The 19,596-nt window shown below is 45.8% G+C and overlaps 1 protein-coding gene across 3 annotated transcripts in view; it reads right to left on the bottom strand.

The window, feature by feature from the left end:
- The window catches only part of LOC110503252 (uncharacterized), a 37,924-nt gene extending 18,328 nt beyond the window's left edge, over window positions 1–19,596 (bottom strand). The window contains exons 1-3 of one of the 3 annotated variants that reach the window (XM_090218969.1): window positions 19,144–19,596; window positions 18,699–18,821; window positions 18,489–18,592 (exon numbers count right to left, since the gene is read on the bottom strand). In XM_090218969.1, coding sequence (XP_090075095.1) covers window positions 18,489–18,592; window positions 18,699–18,821; window positions 19,144–19,316 — 400 coding nt within the window. In that variant the 5' untranslated portion in view covers window positions 19,317–19,596. The remainder of the gene's footprint in view (window positions 1–18,488; window positions 18,593–18,698; window positions 18,822–19,143) is intronic. The other 2 variants (XM_090218968.1, XM_036961993.2) reach the window with 2 other exon arrangements.

The raw sequence follows: 19,596 nt of genomic DNA, 5'->3' as shown, positions 1-19,596 counted from the left end.
AGTGTATTTCAAAAGGGATGATGAATTGTGTTTGGTTGTCAACGCAACCAAATATCAACATTTGAAGGAGATGGATTCACATCTCCATCTCAACCAAGAATCTAAGTTAAAGGAAAAAAAATCAGGTTATGGTCAAACCCTACACCCTAGCCTGAGGTCAAACCCTACACCCTAGCTTGAGGTCAAACCCTACACCCTAGCCTGAGGTCAAACTCTACACCCCAACCCGAGCACTCTGTTCCGCCACCTTTGGTCTCTTGGCCCTCCCACCCTTACAGGAGGGCAGTTCCCGATCAGCCCAGTCAAAGCTCTTTGTCCGGGCACCCCAACGGGGGAACAAGCTTCCCCCTAAAGTCAGGACAGCGGAGTCCCTGCCCATCTTTCAGAAAACATCTGAAACCCTACTTCCTTGAAGACCATCTTAAACTTGAACCCTGGGCTGAATTGAAACAACGGCTGTTGATGACTTTGTAAATGTTATACAGGCATAAATAATATTAGTGATGATACTAAACTGGTAAAACTATGGTGACATTTCATTTGCTCTGTTAAACCTACCCTTTAGAATGACCTTGACAGCAACAATAAATCTATTTAGTTTTTTTTTTTAAAGTGGAGATCTCTCAACAATCATTCTCACAATAGTACATTTGTAGTTGTCAGTGACAAATATCATCGCTAAGGAGGGCAGGGCAAGGGCTTGGTTAAATCACTCGATGGGAGACCAAAGAGTATCTGTAGATAGATACATTCTCCAGTAGGAGGTGCTGCCCAGCCTGTTGTTTTTCTTCTTCTGATAGTGGCTATAATGTTGAAGATCTGACGTTGTTTTATTAAAAAGGTACAAATTCAACATATTTTATACAAGGTTTGTGTGTTTAACATCAAGAGAATGAGCGTTAATTTGGTACCATGTGAAGATCCTGCACTATGATCCACTGCAGATGTAGGATCTTAATTTGATCACCCTGTTGCGGCATAACTTGTATTGTATTTGGGTTTTGAAAAAAGGATTCTGATTTTTTTGTCATTTCCACATTTACATTTCAGTCTTCAACCCTTACAAATGTCCATTACTTATAATCCACATAATAATTCACATTTACTGTTGCTGCAGGATTATTTTCCTGCTGTAGCAAACAGGCTCAAATTAAAATCCTACATCTGTATATAATTACTGAATATGAACCAGGATGTAACAGGCACTATATGATTATGTAAATTATTATGTAAATGAGTCTCTGAAGACAGACTGTAACCTGATCACCATAGATCCTCAGACGGTTGAGTCAAACAACAGAGAGAATATATAGAAGTTCACACAGACAGACAGACAGACAGACAGACAGACAGTAATCTGATCACCATAGATCCTCAGACGGTTGAGTCAAACAACAGAGAGAATATATAGAAGTTCACACACACACACACACACACACACACACACACACACACACACACACACACACACACACACACACACACACACACACACACACACACACACACACACACACACACACACACACAGCTGTGGAAAGTATTTTTCCATTAATATTTCTTGTTGCATAAATACTGTAGGTTCCTGTTGTGCATCATGTGTCTTACGGATAATGTATTACAGATAATGTATTACAGATAATGTATTACAGATCATGTATTACGGATAATGTATTACAGATCATGTATTACAGATACCTAACTATAGAAGTAGGAATAGAGAAACAGGCTGTGGCAATAGGAGGTATGTCCTAATGACGTCATAACCTCACCCGCATCACTTATCAGATACAACGGGTCCTCTAAGTAATATCCACAATCATAACATACACTACAGTGTAGTTCTACAGCCATCTCTGGACTAAATACACATCACTATAGTGTAGTTCTACAGCCATCTCTTAACGAAATTTAAATCACTATAGTGTAGTTCTACAGCCATCTCTTGACTAAATATAAATCACTACAGTGTAGTTATACAGCCATCTCTGGACTAAATACACATCACTATAGTGTAGTTCTACAGCCATCTCTTGACTAAATATAAATCACTACAGTGTAGTTATACAGCCATCTCTTGACTAAATATAAATCACTACAGTGTAGTTATACAGCCATCTCTTGACTAAATATAAATCACTATAACATAGTTCTACAGCCATCTCTTAACTAAATATAAATCACATATTTTATTACTTATTGAATTTCCCATCCTCTCTTCCAAGATAAACCCCTGTGTGTTATAGTACAACATCTCAATGTGTTATACACAGCAGAGTTAGCTGGAGGGCAAGATGTGTGTAGTGTAAAGATAAACCCCTGTGTGTTATAGTACAACGTTTCTCCTGTTGCTGACCTGGTTGTGAATAATTCAGCATGTTTTAATTTAATGTTTCAACTATGTATTATCTATGCATTGATTCATTCAATACTATTGGATAAAGCAGCCGCCGAGCTCTACATTCATTAATACTATTGGATAAAACAGCCAACAAGCTCTATATTCATTAATACTATTGGATAAAGCAGCCGCTGAGCTCTATTGAAGATGCTTGAGGTTCATGGAGCACGCGCAGTGTGCGGTGCGTGTGCGTGTGTGTGAGTGTGTGTGCGTGCGTGCGTGCGTGTGTGTGTGTGTGCGCGCATTGGACCATCCTCTTTGCTAAGGCACGCAGCCCACAAGAGAGACAGACACAGGAAAGAGAATGCTGTCACTTCCCCAAGATACACAGAGGGGTGGGCAGTGTCAGCGAGTGTACATTATGCGTGTCTATCTGGTAGGGTGTCATGTCATAGACAGCCTCCCAGGGCTGGCCGTATCCCAGCAGTCTGTGCTGTGTCTGCCCAGGACCAGCATGTGGTCGGCAATCGCTGGCAACAGGAGCGGGAGGCGCTGAACGCTCTGTGCCCAAACCAGGATGCCAAGGATGCCCAGCTCTCCACAGCGAGACCATACGGAATTTCTCATCCACATGCCAGCCTACTGACCACTCACAACCAAACCTAGACTCCAAAACAGTGTTCTGCAATTCTAGTCCTGATGTCTCACAAGATGTGCAGGCTTTTGTTACAGCCCAATATTAACAAAGATAATTCAATGAATCAGTTGATCTCCAAGTGCTTGATTGGTTTTCCAAGTGTGCTAGTACTACGGTAATCGCTCGCGGGCAGAAATTCGGCACCATAGATCAGGACTATGGTTATAATATAGCGGCAAGAAAAAGTTTGTGAACCCTTTGGAATTACCTGGATTTCTGCATAAAATGGGGAGGCAGGTAGCCTAGTGGTTAGAGTGTAGAGGAGGCAGGTAGCCTAGTGGTTAGAGTGTAGAGGAGGCAGTTAGCCTAGTGGTTAGAGCGTAGAGGAGGCAGGTAGCCTAGTGGTTAGAGTGTAGAGGAGGCAGGTAGCCTAGTGGTTAGAGTGTAGAGGAGGCAGGTAGCCTAGTGGTTAGAGTGTAGAGGAGGCAGGTAGCCTAGTGGTTAGAGTGTAGAGGAGGCAGGTAGCCTAGTGGTTAGAATGTAGAGGAGGCAGGTAGCCTAGTGGTTAGAGTGTAGAGGAGGCAGGTAGCCTAGTGATTAGAGCGTTGGGCCAGTAACCGAAAAGTTGCTAGAGCAGAGATCAGAGAACCATAGATCTACACTATGGTTATATATATCTATACTATGGGCAACATAGCTAACAAGCGACAATAGTTCTGGTGCTTGGGCTTTTCATCACTGGTTATTTGGACCAATGACGATTTTGCATCTTTCATATTTCGTAAGGGGAGGGGACGTTTGGCCAATAGACTTGCCCGTAACATGCAAAGAAAGAGGGTGGAGCTCATCTCTTCGTCTTAACGCGTATGAACCCAGAACTTAGAGGTTAGTAGCACGGTATTATATTATAGAGGATGTTATTATAGAGGATGCATCTAAAGCATGCCCAGGACCAAAGCCACCCCCGCTGGGCAAAAACTGGTTGACCCAACGTTGTTTGCCATATCATTTCAACCAATAAATGTAATGTGATGACGTTGAATCAACGTGGAAAACTATTGGATTTGCAAAAAGTCATCTACATAAGGGACTTGTGTATTTTTTCGCCTCACTTTTAACCTAGATCCAAAGACTTGGTGAGATTTTTGGTTGATTTTACGTTGAATTCATGCTAGTTGACAACTCAACCAAATGTAAATCAAAACTAGACGTTGAAACGACGTCTGTGCCCAGTGGGCAGGCTCTGTAGTGACTGACTGGATGACTGACTTCATCATAATATCTATGGAGTCATTAGAAGGGACCCATCCAGTCACATGACATTACCAGCTCAGCAAGCCAGGGGCTGTCATAACAGGGCCAATGAGACTTGGACGTTCCTTCTCTCATGCTCTCTCTCTCGCTCGCTCGCACACACACACACACTCTGTCATTCTCTCATACTCTCAGAATGCAACGGTTCATCAGTTTACAATCCAGACTGCTTCACAGACAAAACATCCACACATCATCAGGACACGACAACTACAGACTGTTGATCCACACATCATCAGGACACGACAACTACAGACTGTTGTTCCACACATCATCAGGACACGACAACTACAGACTGTTGATCCACACATCATCAGGACACGACAACTACAGACTGTTGATCCACACATCATCAGGACACGACAACTACAGACTGTTGATCCACACATCATCAGGACACGACAACTACAGACTGTTGTTCCACACATCATCAGGACACGACAACTACAGACTGTTGATCCACACATCATCAGGACACGACAACTACAGACTGTTGTTCCACACATCATCAGGACACAACGACTACAGACTGTTGATCCACACATCATCAGGACACGACAACTACAGACTGTTGTTCCACACATCATCAGGACACAACAACTACAGACTGTTGTTCCACACATCATCTGGCCCAGGACACGACAACTACAGACTGTTGTTCCACACATCATCAGGACACAACGACTACAGACTGTTGATCCACACATCATCAGGACACGACAACTACAGACTGTTGATCCACACATCATCAGGACACAACAACTACAGACTGTTGTTCCACACATCATCAGGACACGACAACTACAGACTGTTGTTCCACACATCATCAGGACACGACAACTACAGACTGTTGATCTACACATCATCAGGACACAACAACTACAGACTGTTGTTCCACACATCATCAGGACACAACTACAGACTGTTGATCTACACATCATCAGGACACAACTACAGACCGTTGATCCACACATCATCAGGACACGACAACTACAGACTGTTGATCTACACATCATCAGGACACAACGACTACAGACTGTTGTTCCACACATCATCAGGACACGACAACTACAGACTGTTGTTCCACACATCATCAGGACACAACGACTACAGACTGTTGATCCACACATCATCAGGACACAACGACTACAGACTGTTGTTCCACACATCATCAGGACACAACAACTACAGACTGTTGTTCCACACATCACCAGGACACAACTACAGACTGTTGTTCCACACATCATCAGGACACGACAACTACAGACTGTTGATCCACACATCATCAGGACACAACTACAGACTGTTGTTCCACACATCACCAGGACACAACTACAGACTGTTGTTCCACACATCATCAGGACACAACAACTACAGACTGTTGTTCCACACATCACCAGGACACAACTACAGACTGTTGTTCCACACATCATCAGGACACGACAACTACAGACTGTTGATCCACACATCATCAGGACATGACAACTACAGACTGTTGTTCCACACATCATCAGGACACGACAACTACAGACTGTTGTTCCACACATCATCAGGACACGACAACTACAGACCGTTGATCCACACATCATCAGGACACGACAACTACAGACTGTTGATCTACACATCAGGACACAACAACTACAGACTGTTGATCCACACATCATCAGGACACGACAACTACAGACTGTTGATCCACACATCATCAGGACACGACAACTACAGACTGTTGATCCACACATCATCAGGACACGACAACTACAGACTGTTGATCCACACATCATCAGGACACGACAACTACAGACTGTTGATCCACACATCATCAGGACACGACAACTACAGACTGTTGTTCCACACATCATCAGGACACAACTACAGACTGTTGTTCCACACATCATCAGGACACGACAACTACAGACTGTTGTTCCACACATCATCAGGACACAACTACAGACCGTTGATCCACACATCATCAGGACACGACAACTACAGACTGTTGATCCACACATCATCAGGACACAACGACTACAGACTGTTGATCCACACATCATCAGGACACGACAACTACAGACTGTTGTTCCACACATCACCAGGACACAACTACAGACTGTTGATCCACACATCATCTGGCCAAGGACACGACAACTACAGACTGTTGTTCCACACATCATCAGGACACGACAACTACAGACTGTTGTTCCACACATCATCAGGACACGACAACTACAGACTGTTCAGATAGATGCCCTTAGGAAACAGACAAACTGACAGGTCCAGGATCAGGTACGGATCTCCCGAACCGCCTAGGGGTCAATGGTGACTGTCTGGCTTCCGTCTGCTCTCAGAACAGCCATAGGCAGTCACATTACTCATCGTTCCCTCTCACTGTAAGAGTCAAACATTACACCACATGGGGGATATGGTGCTGTTTTATCACTTCAACTGAGAAGAGAGGAAATACAGATTGGAGGAGAGAGGGAGAGAGGGTTGGTAGAGAAGGACAGAGAGAGAGAAATGGAAAGGAGAACCCAGGGAAGGAGAGAAAGCGAGAGCTTAGAGAGGAGGAGAGGAAGGGAGAGCTTAGAGAGGAGGAGAGGAAGGGAGAGCTGAGGGAGGAGGAGAGGAAGGGAGAGCTGAGGGAGGAGGAGAGGAAGGGAGAGCTTAGGGAGGAGGAGAGGAAGGGAGAGCTGAGGGAGGAGGAGAGGAAGGGAGAGCTGAGGGAGGAGGAGAGGAAGGGAGAGCTGGGGGAGGAGGAGGGGAAGGGAGAGCTGAGGTGGGAAGAGAGGAAGGGAGAGCTGAGGGAGGAGGAAAGGAAGGGAGAGCTGAGGGAGGAGGAGAGGAAGGGAGAGCTGAGGGAGGAGGAGAGGAAGGGAGAGCTGAGGGAGGAAGACAGGAAGGGAGAGCTGAGGGAGGAAGACAAGAAGGGAGAGCTGAGGGAGGAAGGGAGAGCTGAGGTAGGAAGAGAGGAAGGGAGAGCTGAGGTAGGAAGAGAGGAAGGGAGAGCTGAGGTAGGAAGAGAGGAAGGGAGAGCTGAGGGAGGAAGGGAGAGCTGAGGGAGGAGGAGAGGAAGAGAGAGCTGAGGGGGAAGGAGAGGCGATGAGAGCTAGATAGGAGAGGTGTTGAATAATGGAACTGTTGATACTAAACCCTACAAAACTCTTAGCAAGGATAACCTATAACGTAATAAGTAATACTTGATTGACAGCTGAATAATTCCTCCTAAATGGATGTTAATATTCTTTAAAATCCTCCCTCATTTTCACGAAGCTCCTCCTGGGCGTTCAACTGTTAAAAGGATTCAGGTTAGCACATGGGAATATATTAACTAATCGCGCTGGGAGTAGAAAGATCTACTCAGTAAGGTTGTGGTTATGTATGCAGGATGTTGAGAGCTTGTCTATTCAGTAAGTGTTGGTGAAGTGCACTATGTGGAAGTTGTCTTGTCTTGCCAGTAAAGCAAAGCGACTCCAGGGAAGGTCCTGGTATTGCCTCTAAAGAGCTTCCTCCTCACACAGCCCCATTACCTTGTTAATGTGTGGAGATAGGCATCAAGGTGCTGCTAAGAAAGAGTGGAGAGGGGCCAGGGGCCAACGGCAGCTAAATTACTTCCACATTTCTCCCAAATGTTTCCCATGCCATAATATTTCTACACTACACACACACTGACCCATGTACGCACAAGCAGGAAGCACACAGGGGCAGGAAGCATACACATACATTTTTCCCGCCTCAGCAAGAATCCATTATGGAAACATTGATTGAGAACAAAATGATCAATGGTGGTGTATTTTATAGAAGGGAAGATGAGAGTAGAGAAAATAAGGCTAAAATAAGAGAAGAAGAGAGGAAGGAGAGAAGAGAGAGGAGGAGAGGAGAGAAGAGAACAGAAGGGAAGAGGAGAGAAGAGGAGAGAAGAGGAGAGAAGAGGAGAGGAGAGAAGAGGAGAGGAGAAGAGGAGTGAAGAGGAGAAGAGGAGAAGAGGAGAGAAGAGGAGAAGAGGAGAGAAGAGGAGAGAGGAGGAGAGGAGAAGAGGAGTGAAGAGGAGAGAGGAGGAGAGGAGAAGAGGAGAGAGGAGGAGAGGAGGAGAGAAGAGGAGAGAAGAGAGAAGAGAGAAGAGGAGAGAAGAGAAGAGGAGAGAGGAGGAGAAGAGGAGGAGAAGAGGAGAGAGGAGGAGAGAAGAGGAGAGAGGATGAGAGGAGGAGTGAAGAGGAGAGAGGAGGAGAGGGGAAGAGGAGAGAGGAGGAGAGGAGGAGAGAAGAGGAGAGAAGAGAGAAGAGGAGAAGAGGAGAGAAGAGAAGAGGAGAGAGGAGGAGAAGAGGAGGAGAAGAGGAGAAGAAGAGGAGAGAGGACAACAAGCGAGCAGTTTGATTGATGTATCAGCCAGTCTTCTGAAATATCCAACATGACCCAGCTGCCAGAGGACACACAGACAGGGCTGAGAAAACAACGTATTTAAAAAAAATGTATTAAAAATTGAACCTTTATTTACCTAGGCAAGTCAGTTAAGAACAAATTCTTATTTACAATGACGGCCTACACCTGCCAAACCCCGGACGACATTGGGCCGATTGTGAGCCGCCCTATGGGACTTTGGCCTTCAAAGTTGATTAGTGGGCATAAACAGAAGGTGTCTCACCGATGGCAGTGATCTAAGATCACCTTACCTTCCCAAAACCTTCCCATGACCATTAGAGGGGAGATATGGAAGATTGACTCTAATTTTGGATCTAAGATCACCTTACCTTCCCAAAACCTTCCCATGACCATTAGAGGGGAGATATGGAAGATTGACTCTAATTTTGGATCTAAGATCACCTTACCTTCCCAAAACCTTCCCATGACCATTAGAGGGGAGATATGGAAGATTGACTCTAATTTTGGACGTATAAATTCATGATATGTACTCCTTAATTCTTGAAGAATAGACACAATGGGCACATATTGGTTGAATCAACATTGTTTCCTAGTCATTTCAATTAAAAATTGCCATCTGTGCCCAGTGGGAAGCTTGTTTTAAGCCAATGTTTGTTAACAAGTATATGTAAAAACATGGTTAAAACTATCATGTTGATATCATGGAGAGTCAGTCCTCAAAACTATCATGTTGATATCATGGATAGTCAGTCCTCAAAACTATCATGTTGATATCATGGAGAGTCAGTCCTCAAAACTATCATGTTGATATCATGGATAGTCAGTCCTCAAAACTATAATGTTGATATCATGGATAGTCAGTCCTCAAAACTATCATGTTGATATCATGGATAGTCAGTCCTCAAAACTATCATGTTGATACCATGGATAGTCAGTCCTCAAAACTATAATGTTGATATCATGGATAGTCAGTCCTCAAAACTATCATGTTGATATCATGGATAGTCAGTCCTCAAAACTATCATGTTGATACCATGGATAGTCAGTCCTCAAAACTATCATGTTGATACCATGGATAGTCAGTCCTCAAAACTATCATGTTGATACCATGGATAGTCAGTCCTCAAAACTATCATGTTGATATCATGGATAGTCAGTCCTCAAAACTATAATGTTGATATCATGAATAGTCAGTCCTCAAAACTATCATGTTGATACCATGGATAGTCAGTTCGTTATTGAGGCCCGGCTACAGCACGTCACACTTATCAGCTCCAGTAGGGTCACTTTCCCACAAAACGAGTGTTGCTTGGGCAGCTTGGGGCAACACCATGGAGCCCTCTGGGATATACAGTATGTAAGGGGCAGGACTGGCATCTCTCTCTCTCCCTCGTTCTCTCTCTCAATTCAATTCAAGGGGCTTTATTGGCATGGGAAACATATGTTAACATTGCCAAAGCAAGTGCAGTAGAAGATCTACAAAAGTGAAGTAAACAATAAAAATGGCTGTATTAACAATGGTGTTTGTTCTTCACTGGTTGCCCTTTTCTTGTGGCAACAGGTCACACATCTTGCTGCTGTGATGGCACACTGTGGTATTTCACCCAGTAGATATGGGAGTTTATCAAAATTGGGTTTGTTTTGGAATTATTTGTGGATCTGTGTAATCTGAGGGAAATATGTGTCTCTAATATGGTCATACATTTGGCCGGAGGTTAGGAAGTGCAGCTCAGTTTCCACCTCATTTTGTGGGCAGTGTGCACATAGCCTGTCTTCTCTTGAGAGCCAGGTCTGCCTACGGCGGCCTTTCTCAATAGCAAGGCTATGCTCACTGAGTCTGTACATAGTCAAAGCTTTCCTTAAGTTTGGGTCAGTCACAGTAGTCAGGTATTCTGCCGCTGTGTACTCTCTGTTTAGGGCCAAATAGCATTCTAGTTTGCTCTGTTTTTTTGTTAATTATTTCCAATGTGTCAAGTAATTATCTTTTGTTTTCTCATGATTTGGTGTGTTTGTGTTTGTGAACAGAGCCAAAGAGCCACATTTTTGCAGAATTCTGCATGCAGAGTCTCAATTTCATGTTTGTCCGATTTTGTGAATTCTTGGTTGGTGAGCTGGACCCCAGACCTCACAACCATAAAGGGCAATGGGCTCTATGACTGATTAAAGTATTTTTTAGACAGATCCTAATTGGTATGTCGAATTGTATGTTCATATTGATGGCATAGAAGGCCCTTCTTGCCTTTTCTCTCAAATATTTCTCTCTCTCTGTCTCTCTCTCTGTCTGACACCGTTGTCTTTCTCTATCAACCCTCTCCTCAAACTCTCTCTTTAATCAGTCTCCCTACATCTCTCCATCACACCCCACACTCCTGAAAGTGGAGCAGACTGTTAGTGACATCACTCCCTCAGTCTGGCAGGTCTACACCTCATCTCACAAAGATTATTGGCCTGTTCCCCCCAGTCCAACTTCTCTCTTTACTGGGCTGAGAGACTAGTGGTCCCCCCAGTCTAACCCCTATCTTTACTAGGCTGGGAGTCTAGTGGCCCCCCCAGTCTAACCTCTCTCTTTACTGGGCTGGGAGACTAGTGGCCCCCCCCAGTCTAACCTCTATCTTTACTAGGCTGGGAGACTAGTGGCCCCCCCAGTCTAACCTCTCTCTTTACTAGGCTGGGAGTCTAGTGGCCCCCCCAGTCTAACCTCTCTCTTTACTGGGCTGGGAGACTAGTGCCCCCCCCCAGTCTAACCTCTATCTTTACTAGGCTGGGAGACTAGTGGCCCCCCCAGTCTAACCTCTCTCTTTACTAGGCTGGGAGTCTAGTAGCCCCCCCAGTCTAACATCTCTCTTTACTAGGCTGGGAGTCTAGTTGTCCCCCCCAGTCTAACCTCGCTCTTTACTAGGCTGTGAGTCTAGTGGCCCCCCCAGTCTAACCTCTCTCTTTACTGGGCTGGGAGACTAGTGGCCCCCCCAGTCTAACATCTCTCTTTATTAGGCTGAGAGTCTAGTGCCCCCCCCCCCCAGTCTAACCTCGCTCTTTACTAGGCTGTGAGTCTAGTGCCCCCCCCAGTCTAACCTCTCTCTATACTAGGCTGTGAGTCTAGTGCCCCCCCCCAGTCTAACCTCTCTCTTTACTAGGCTGGGAGTCTAGTGGTCCCCCCCAGTCTAACCTCTCTCTTTACTAGGCTGGGAGTCTAGTGGTCCCCCCCAGTCTAACCTCTCTCTTTACTAGGCTGGGAGTCTAGTGGTCCCCCCCCCTCAGTCTAACCTCTCTCTTTACTAGGCTGGGAGTCTAGTGGTCCCCCCCCAGTCTAACCTCTCTCTTTACTAGGCTGTGAGTCTAGTGCCCCCCCCCAGTCTAACCTCTCTCTTTACTAGGCTGGGAGTCTAGTGCCCCCTCCCCCAGTCTAACCTCTCTCTATACTAGGCTGTGAGTCTAGTGCCCCCCCCCCAGTCTAACCTCTCTCTTTACTAGGCTGGGAGTCTAGTGCCCCCCCCCCCAGTCTAACCTCTCTCTTTACTAGGCTGGGAGTCTAGTGCCCCTCCCCCCCCAGTCTAACCTCTCTCTTTACTAGGCTGGGAGTCTAGTGCCCCTCCCCCCCAGTCTAACCTCTCTCTTTACTAGGCTGGGAGTCTAGTGGTCCCCCCCAGTCTAACCTCTCTCTTTACTAGGCTGGGAGTCTAGTGCCCCCTCCCCCAGTCTAACCTCTCTCTTTACTAGGCTGGGAGTCTAGTGTCCCCCCCCCCCAGTCTAACCTCTCTCTTTACTAGGCTGGGAGTCTAGTGTTCCCCCCCAGTCTAACCTCTCTCTTTACTAGGCTGGGAGTCTAGTGGTCCCCCCCAGTCTAACCTCTCTCTTTACTAGGCTGGGAGTCTAGTGCCCCCTCCCCCAGTCTAACCTCTCTCTTTACTAGGCTGGGAGTCTAGTGCCCCTCCCCCAGTCTAACCTCTCTCTTTACAAGGCTGGGAGTCTAGTGGTCCCCCCCCAGTCTAACCTCTCTCTTTACTAGGCTGGGAGTCTAGTGCCCTCCCCCCCAGTCTAACCTCTCTCTTTACTAGGCTGGGAGTCTAGTGTTCCCCCCCCCCCCCCCCAGTCTAACCTCTCTCTTTACTAGGCTGGGAGTCTAGTGGTCCCCCCCCAGTCTAACCTCTCTCTTTACTAGGCTGGGAGTCTAGTGGTCCCCCCCCCAGTCTAACCTCTCTCTTTACTAGGCTGGGAGTCTAGTGTCCCCCCCCCCCAGTCTAACCTCTCTATTTACTAGGCTGGGAGTCTAGTGTTCCCCCCCCCCAGTCTAACCTCTCTCTTTACTAGGCTGGGAGTCTAGTGGTCCCCCCCCAGTCTAACCTCTCTCTTTACTAGGCTGGGAGTCTAGTGTTCCCCCCCAGTCTAACCTCTCTCTTTACTAGGCTGGGAGTCTAGTGCCCCCCCCCCCCAGTCTAACCTCTCTCTTTATTAGGCTGGGAGTCTAGTGGTCCCCCCCCAGTCTAACCTCTCTCTTTACTAGGCTGGGAGTCTAGTGCCCCCCCCCAGTCTAACCTCTCTCTTTACTAGGCTGGGAGTCTAGTGGTCCCCCCCAGTCTAACCTCTCTCTTTACTAGGCTGGGAGTCTAGTGCCCCCTCCCCCAGTCTAACCTCTCTCTTTACTAGGCTGGGAGTCTAGTGTCCCCCCCCCCCCAGTCTAACCTCTCTCTTTACTAGGCTGGGAGTCTAGTGGTCCCCCCCCAGTCTAACCTCTCCCTTTACTAGGCTGGGAGTCTAGTGTTCCCCCCCAGTCTAACCTCTCTCTTTACTAGGCTGGGAGTCTAGTGGTCCCCCCCAGTCTAACCTCTCTCTTTACTAGGCTGGGAGTCTAGTGCCCCCTCCCCCAGTCTAACCTCTCTCTTTACTAGGCTGGGAGTCTAGTGTCCCCCCCCCCCCCCAGTCTAACCTCTCTCTTTACTAGGCTGGGAGTCTAGTGGTCCCCCCCCAGTCTAACCTCTCTCTTTACTAGGCTGGGAGTCTAGTGGTCCCCCCCCAGTCTAACCTCTCTCTTTACTAGGCTGGGAGTCTAGTGTCCCCCCCCCCCCAGTCTAACCTCTCTATTTACTAGGCTGGGAGTCTAGTGTTCCCCCCCCCCCCCAGTCTAACCTCTCTCTTTACTAGGCTGGGAGTCTAGTGGTCCCCCCCCAGTCTAACCTCTCTCTTTACTAGGCTGGGAGTCTAGTGTTCCCCCCCAGTCTAACCTCTCTCTTTACTAGGCTGGGAGTCTAGTGTCCCCCCCCCCCAGTCTAACCTCTCTCTTTATTAGGCTGGGAGTCTAGTGGTCCCCCCCCAGTCTAACCTCTCTCTTTACTAGGCTGGGAGTCTAGTGCCCCCCCCCAGTATAACCTCTCTCTTTACTAGGCTGGGAGTCTAGTGGTCCCCCCCAGTCTAACCTCTCTCTTTACTAGGCTGGGAGTCTAGTGGTCCCCCCCCAGTCTAACCTCTCTCTTTACTAGGCTGGGAGTCTAGTGGTCCCCCCCAGTCTAACCTCTCTCTTTACTAGGCTGGGAGTCTAGTGGTCCCCCCCCAGTCTAACCTCTCTCTTTACTAGGCTGGGAGTCTAGTGGTCCCCCCCAGTCTAACCTCTCTCTTTACTAGGCTGGGAGTCTAGTGGTCCCCCCCAGTCTAACCTCTCTCTTTACTAGGCTGGGAGTCTAGTGGTCCCTCCCAGTCTAACCTCTCTCTTTACTAGGCTGGGAGTCTAGTGTTCCTCCCCCAGTCTAACCTCTCTCTTTACTAGGCTGGGAGTCTAGTGGTCCCCCCCAGTCTAACCTCTCTCTTTACTAGGCTGGGAGTCTAGTGGTCCCCCCCAGTCTAACCTCTCTCTTTACTAGGCTGGGAGTCTAGTGGTCCCCCCCAGTCTAATCTCTATCTTTACTAGGCTGGGAGTCTAGTGCCCCCCCCCCCAGTCTAACCTCTCTCTTTATTAGGCTGGGAGTCTAGTGCCCTCCCCCCCAGTCTAACCTCTCTCTTTACTAGGCTGGGAGTCTAGTGGTCCCCACCCCCCAGTCTAACCTCTCTCTTTACTAGGCTGCCTCCCGACCGCTTTACAAGAATCTCTACACTGCTGTTATTTGTTTCATAGAGTTGATTAAAGGCCTGATGAGCAGGTACACAACCACTTAACCACAGCATCCCTTTCATCTTACTTTTATTGTGGAATATGTTCCTAAATGTAATTAAAAAAAAGGCTCACATGTCCCAAACTAAAATAGCTACAGTACTGTAGCAGTATACCAACCAGCAGTATATCACAGCTACAGTACTGTAGCAGTATACCAACCAGCAGTATATCACAGCTACAGTACTGTAGCAGTATACCAACCAGCAGTATATCACAGCTACAGTACTGTAGCAGTATACCAACCAGCAGTATATCACAGCTACAGTACTGTAGCAGTATACCAACCAGCAGTATATCACAGCTACAGTACTGTAGCAGTATACCAACCAGCAGTATATCACAGCTACAGTACTGTAGCAGTATACCAACCAGCAGTATATCACAGCTACAGTACTGTAGCAGTATACCAACCAGCAGTATATCACAGCTACAGTACTGTAGCAGTATGCCAACCAGCAGTATATCACAGCTACAGTACTGTAGCAGTATACCAACCAGCAGTATGTCACAGCTACAGTACTGTAGCAGTATACCAACCAGCAGTATATCACAGCTACAGTAATGTAGCAGTATGCCAACCAGCAGTATATCACAGCTACAGTACTGCAGCAGTATACCAACCAGCAGTATATCACAGCTACAGTACTGTAGCAGTATACCAACCAGCAGTATATCACAGCTACAGTACTGTAGCAGTATACCAACCAGTAGTATATCATAGCTACAGTACTGTAGCAGTATACCAACCAGCAGTATGCCAACCAGCAGTATATCATAGCTACAGTACTGTAGCAGTATACCAACCAGCAGTATACCAACCAGCAGTATATCACAGCTACAGTACTGTAGCAGTATATCAACCAGCAGTATATCACAGCTACAGTACTGTAGCAGTATACCAACCAGCAGTATATCACAGCTACAGTACTGTAGCAGTATACCAACCAGCAGTATATCACAGCTACAGTACTGTAGCAGTATACCAACCAGCAGTATATCACAGCTACAGTACTGTAGCAGTATACCAACCAGCAGTATATCACAGCTACAGTACTGTAGCAGTATGCCAACCAGCAGTATATCATAGCTACAGTACTGTAGCAGTATACCAACCAGCAGTATATCACAGATACAGTACTGTAGCAGTATACCAACTAGCAGTATATCACAGCTACAGTACTACAACAGTATACCAACCAGCAGTATACCAACCAGCAGTATATCACAGCTACAGTACTGTAGCAGTATACCAACCAGCAGTATATCACAGCTACAGTACTGTAGCAGTATACCAACCAGCAGTATATCATAGCTACAGTACTGCAGCAGTATACCAACCAGCAGTATATCACAGCTACAGTACTGCAGCAGTATACCAACCAGCAGTATATCACAGCTACAGTACTGTAGCAGTATACCAACCAGCAGTATATCATACCTAGCAGTATACCAACCAGCAGTATATCATAGCTAGCAGTATACCATCCAGCAGTATATCACAGCTACAGTACTGTAGCAGTATACCAACCAGCAGCATATCACAGCTACAGTACTGTAGCAGTATACCAACCAGCAGTATATCATACCTAGCAGTATACCAACCAGCAGTATATCATAGCTAGCAGTATACCATCCAGCAGTATATCACAACTACAGTACTGTAGCAGTATACCAACCAGCAGTATATCACAGCTACAGTACTGTAGCAGTATACCAACCAGCAGTATATCATGCAGTAGCTTCAATTCTTCACACTATTACTTTTCTCCCTCGTGTGCCAGGAAACGGCTATCTCACAAACTCTGTACTTTTACCTCAGATGTGCCATACTAATGTCGAGTCTGTTACAGTCCCATACAACAGCAACTGGCCAACACCTTTAAAACCCTGATCACATAGAGTACATACAGTACTTTGCTGAACTAAGATGACTGAGATGACTGAGATTACTGAGGTAAAGGATTAAGGCAGAGGGTTGTAACCCGTGGAGGGTAGATGCGAGTAAAAACAGTTTATCCAAAAATGCATTGAAAGTATAAGGGAGCGTTACTTTTCACAAAGAGACTTTTTTACCACTACATCACTGATCACATTATACCACATCTTCACCACTACATCACATTATACCACATCTTCACCACTACATCACTGATCACATTATACCACATCTTCACCACTACATCACTGATCACATTATACCACATCTTCACTGATCACATTATACCACATCTTCACCACTACATCACTGATCACATTATACCACATCTTCACCACTACATCACTGATCACATTATACCACATCTTCACCACTACATCACTGATCACATTATACCACATCTTCACCACTACATCACTGATCACATTATACCACATCTTCACCACTACATCACTGATCACATTATACTACATCACTGATCACATTATACCACATCCTTACCACTACATCACTGATCACATTATACCACATCCTTACCACTACATCACTGATCACATTATACCACATCTTCACCACTACATCACTGATCACATTATACCACATCTTCACCACTACATCACTGATCACATTATACCACATCTTTACCACTACATCACTGATCACATTATACCACATCTTCACCACTACATCACTGATCACATTATACCACATCTTTACCACTACATCACTGATCACATTATACCACATCTTTCTATTTACCACTACATCACTGATCACATTATACCACATCTTCACCACTACATCACTGATCACATTATACCACATCTTCACCACTACATCACTGATCACATTATACCACATCTTCACCACTACATCACTGATCACATTATACCACATCTTCACCACTACATCACTGATCACATTATACTACATCACTGATCACATTATACCACATCTTCACCACTACATCACTGATCACATTATACCACATCACTGATCACATTATACCACATCCTTACATCTACATCACTGATCACATTATACTACATCTTTACCACTACATCACTGATCACCTTATACCACATCTTCACCACTACATCACTGATCACATTATACCACATCTTCACCACTACATCACTGATCACATTATACCACATCACTGATCACATTATACCACATCTTCACCACTACATCACTGATCACACAGGTTTACATTAGGGTGAAGATACAGGGTTATATAGGTTTACATTAGGGTGAAGATACAGGGTTATATAGGTTTACATTAGGGTGAAGATACAGGGTTATATGGGTTTACATTAGGGTGAAGATACAGGGTATATAGGTTTACATTTGGGTGAGGATACAGGGTTATATAGGTTTACATTAGGGTGAAGAAAGACACAGGGTTATTTTTTTAAATTTTACCTTTATTTAACTAGGCAAGTCAGTTAAGAACAAATTCTTATTTTCAATGATGGCCAAGGAACAGTGGGTTAACTGCCTGTTCAGGGGCTAGAACGACAGATTTAAACCTTGTCAGCTCGGGGGTTTGAACTTGCAAACTTTTGGTTACTAGTCCAACGCTCTAACCACTAGGATACCCTGCCGCCCCATGGGTTAACATTAGGGTGAGGTAAGATACAGGGTTACATAGGTTTACATTCGGGTGAGGTAAGATACAGGGTTATATGGGTTTTCATTAGGACGAGGTAAGATAGAGAGCATGATTATAAGTGTGGATGCTTACCTACTTGACATTGATCTCCTGCAAACCCAGGACAGCACCTCCACTCCAGAGCAGTGACCTGCCGATAGGCCACTTTGTAAGACGGCCTGACCACGGTCCTGTAGCTGACAGGAAAGTCATCATTTGGACGAGTACTACTATATACAGTATAAAATACCGTATTTATATCAAAAACAGGACTCTGGGGTCGTCTGGTCCATCCAGTCCTACCTGATGAGTTTGGAGCAGGGTCCTGGCCAGCGGCAGCCTTGGAACACTCTCTGCACTGTGGTCTCTGTCCCATTGCGCACCTGGCATGTCACCGTCCTCGACACTGTGAACTGGCACCAGTTCCTGTAATTACAGACAGATCATATCGGACTTGTTATCTTAAACATCTATCACAGGTCACACTGACTACTACCCTTTTAGTAAGGTTCTCAAACACTCCAAAACCTTCTCCCTAATCCCATTAATCTGTATTTTTACCCACTATAGATGTCGATCATACGATAATAGAAAGGGTCACCTCTTGCCCGTTTCCGCGTCGGTCTGATTATCAATAGTCAAACATTTTGACATCACTCTTCCTATGGTGACATTGTAAATAAATGATGTTACTTGGCTAACCCTGACCATCCCCGCAAAAGATCCTATCCGTCCGTAATGCGCTCACCTGGGCTGGGTGTTTGATCCGCTGAGAGGTGAACCGGTACTCGCGCTCCGCTCCGAGCTGACACGTTGATCAGTTACGCCGGGAAACTGGTATATATATCTCGTTCCCGTCGAATGACAGATCAGAAATATCCATATTATGCAGAGAGCGCACGGGAGCGATGCCATTGCCATCTCGACAGAGTTCAAAAGTGCTAGTTGAAGGGCTTTCGTTGAGTTTTGAAAATGTGCGTTTGAAACCTTTCTTTTCCAGATGGGGGGGGGGACTGCTTTCCAAAAATCCACTGTACACTAAGCGCTCATGAGTTCGTCATGGTGCAGAGTGACTTCAAGACAGAGTGCTTTATTAACCCAACAACTCAAGTGAAATGAATCACACCATCATGCACATGAAAGATATCTGCGTTTTAAACGTTACTCTGACGTGTGGCCCCCTGCGAGGATGAAGGAGTCC

The sequence above is a fragment of the Oncorhynchus mykiss genome, chromosome 24 (assembly GCF_057628025.1).
Source record: "Oncorhynchus mykiss isolate SJ-2025 chromosome 24, ASM5762802v1, whole genome shotgun sequence".
NCBI classification, from domain to species: domain Eukaryota; kingdom Metazoa; phylum Chordata; class Actinopteri; order Salmoniformes; family Salmonidae; genus Oncorhynchus; species Oncorhynchus mykiss.
This window is presented reverse-complemented; position numbering and strand designations above follow the sequence as displayed.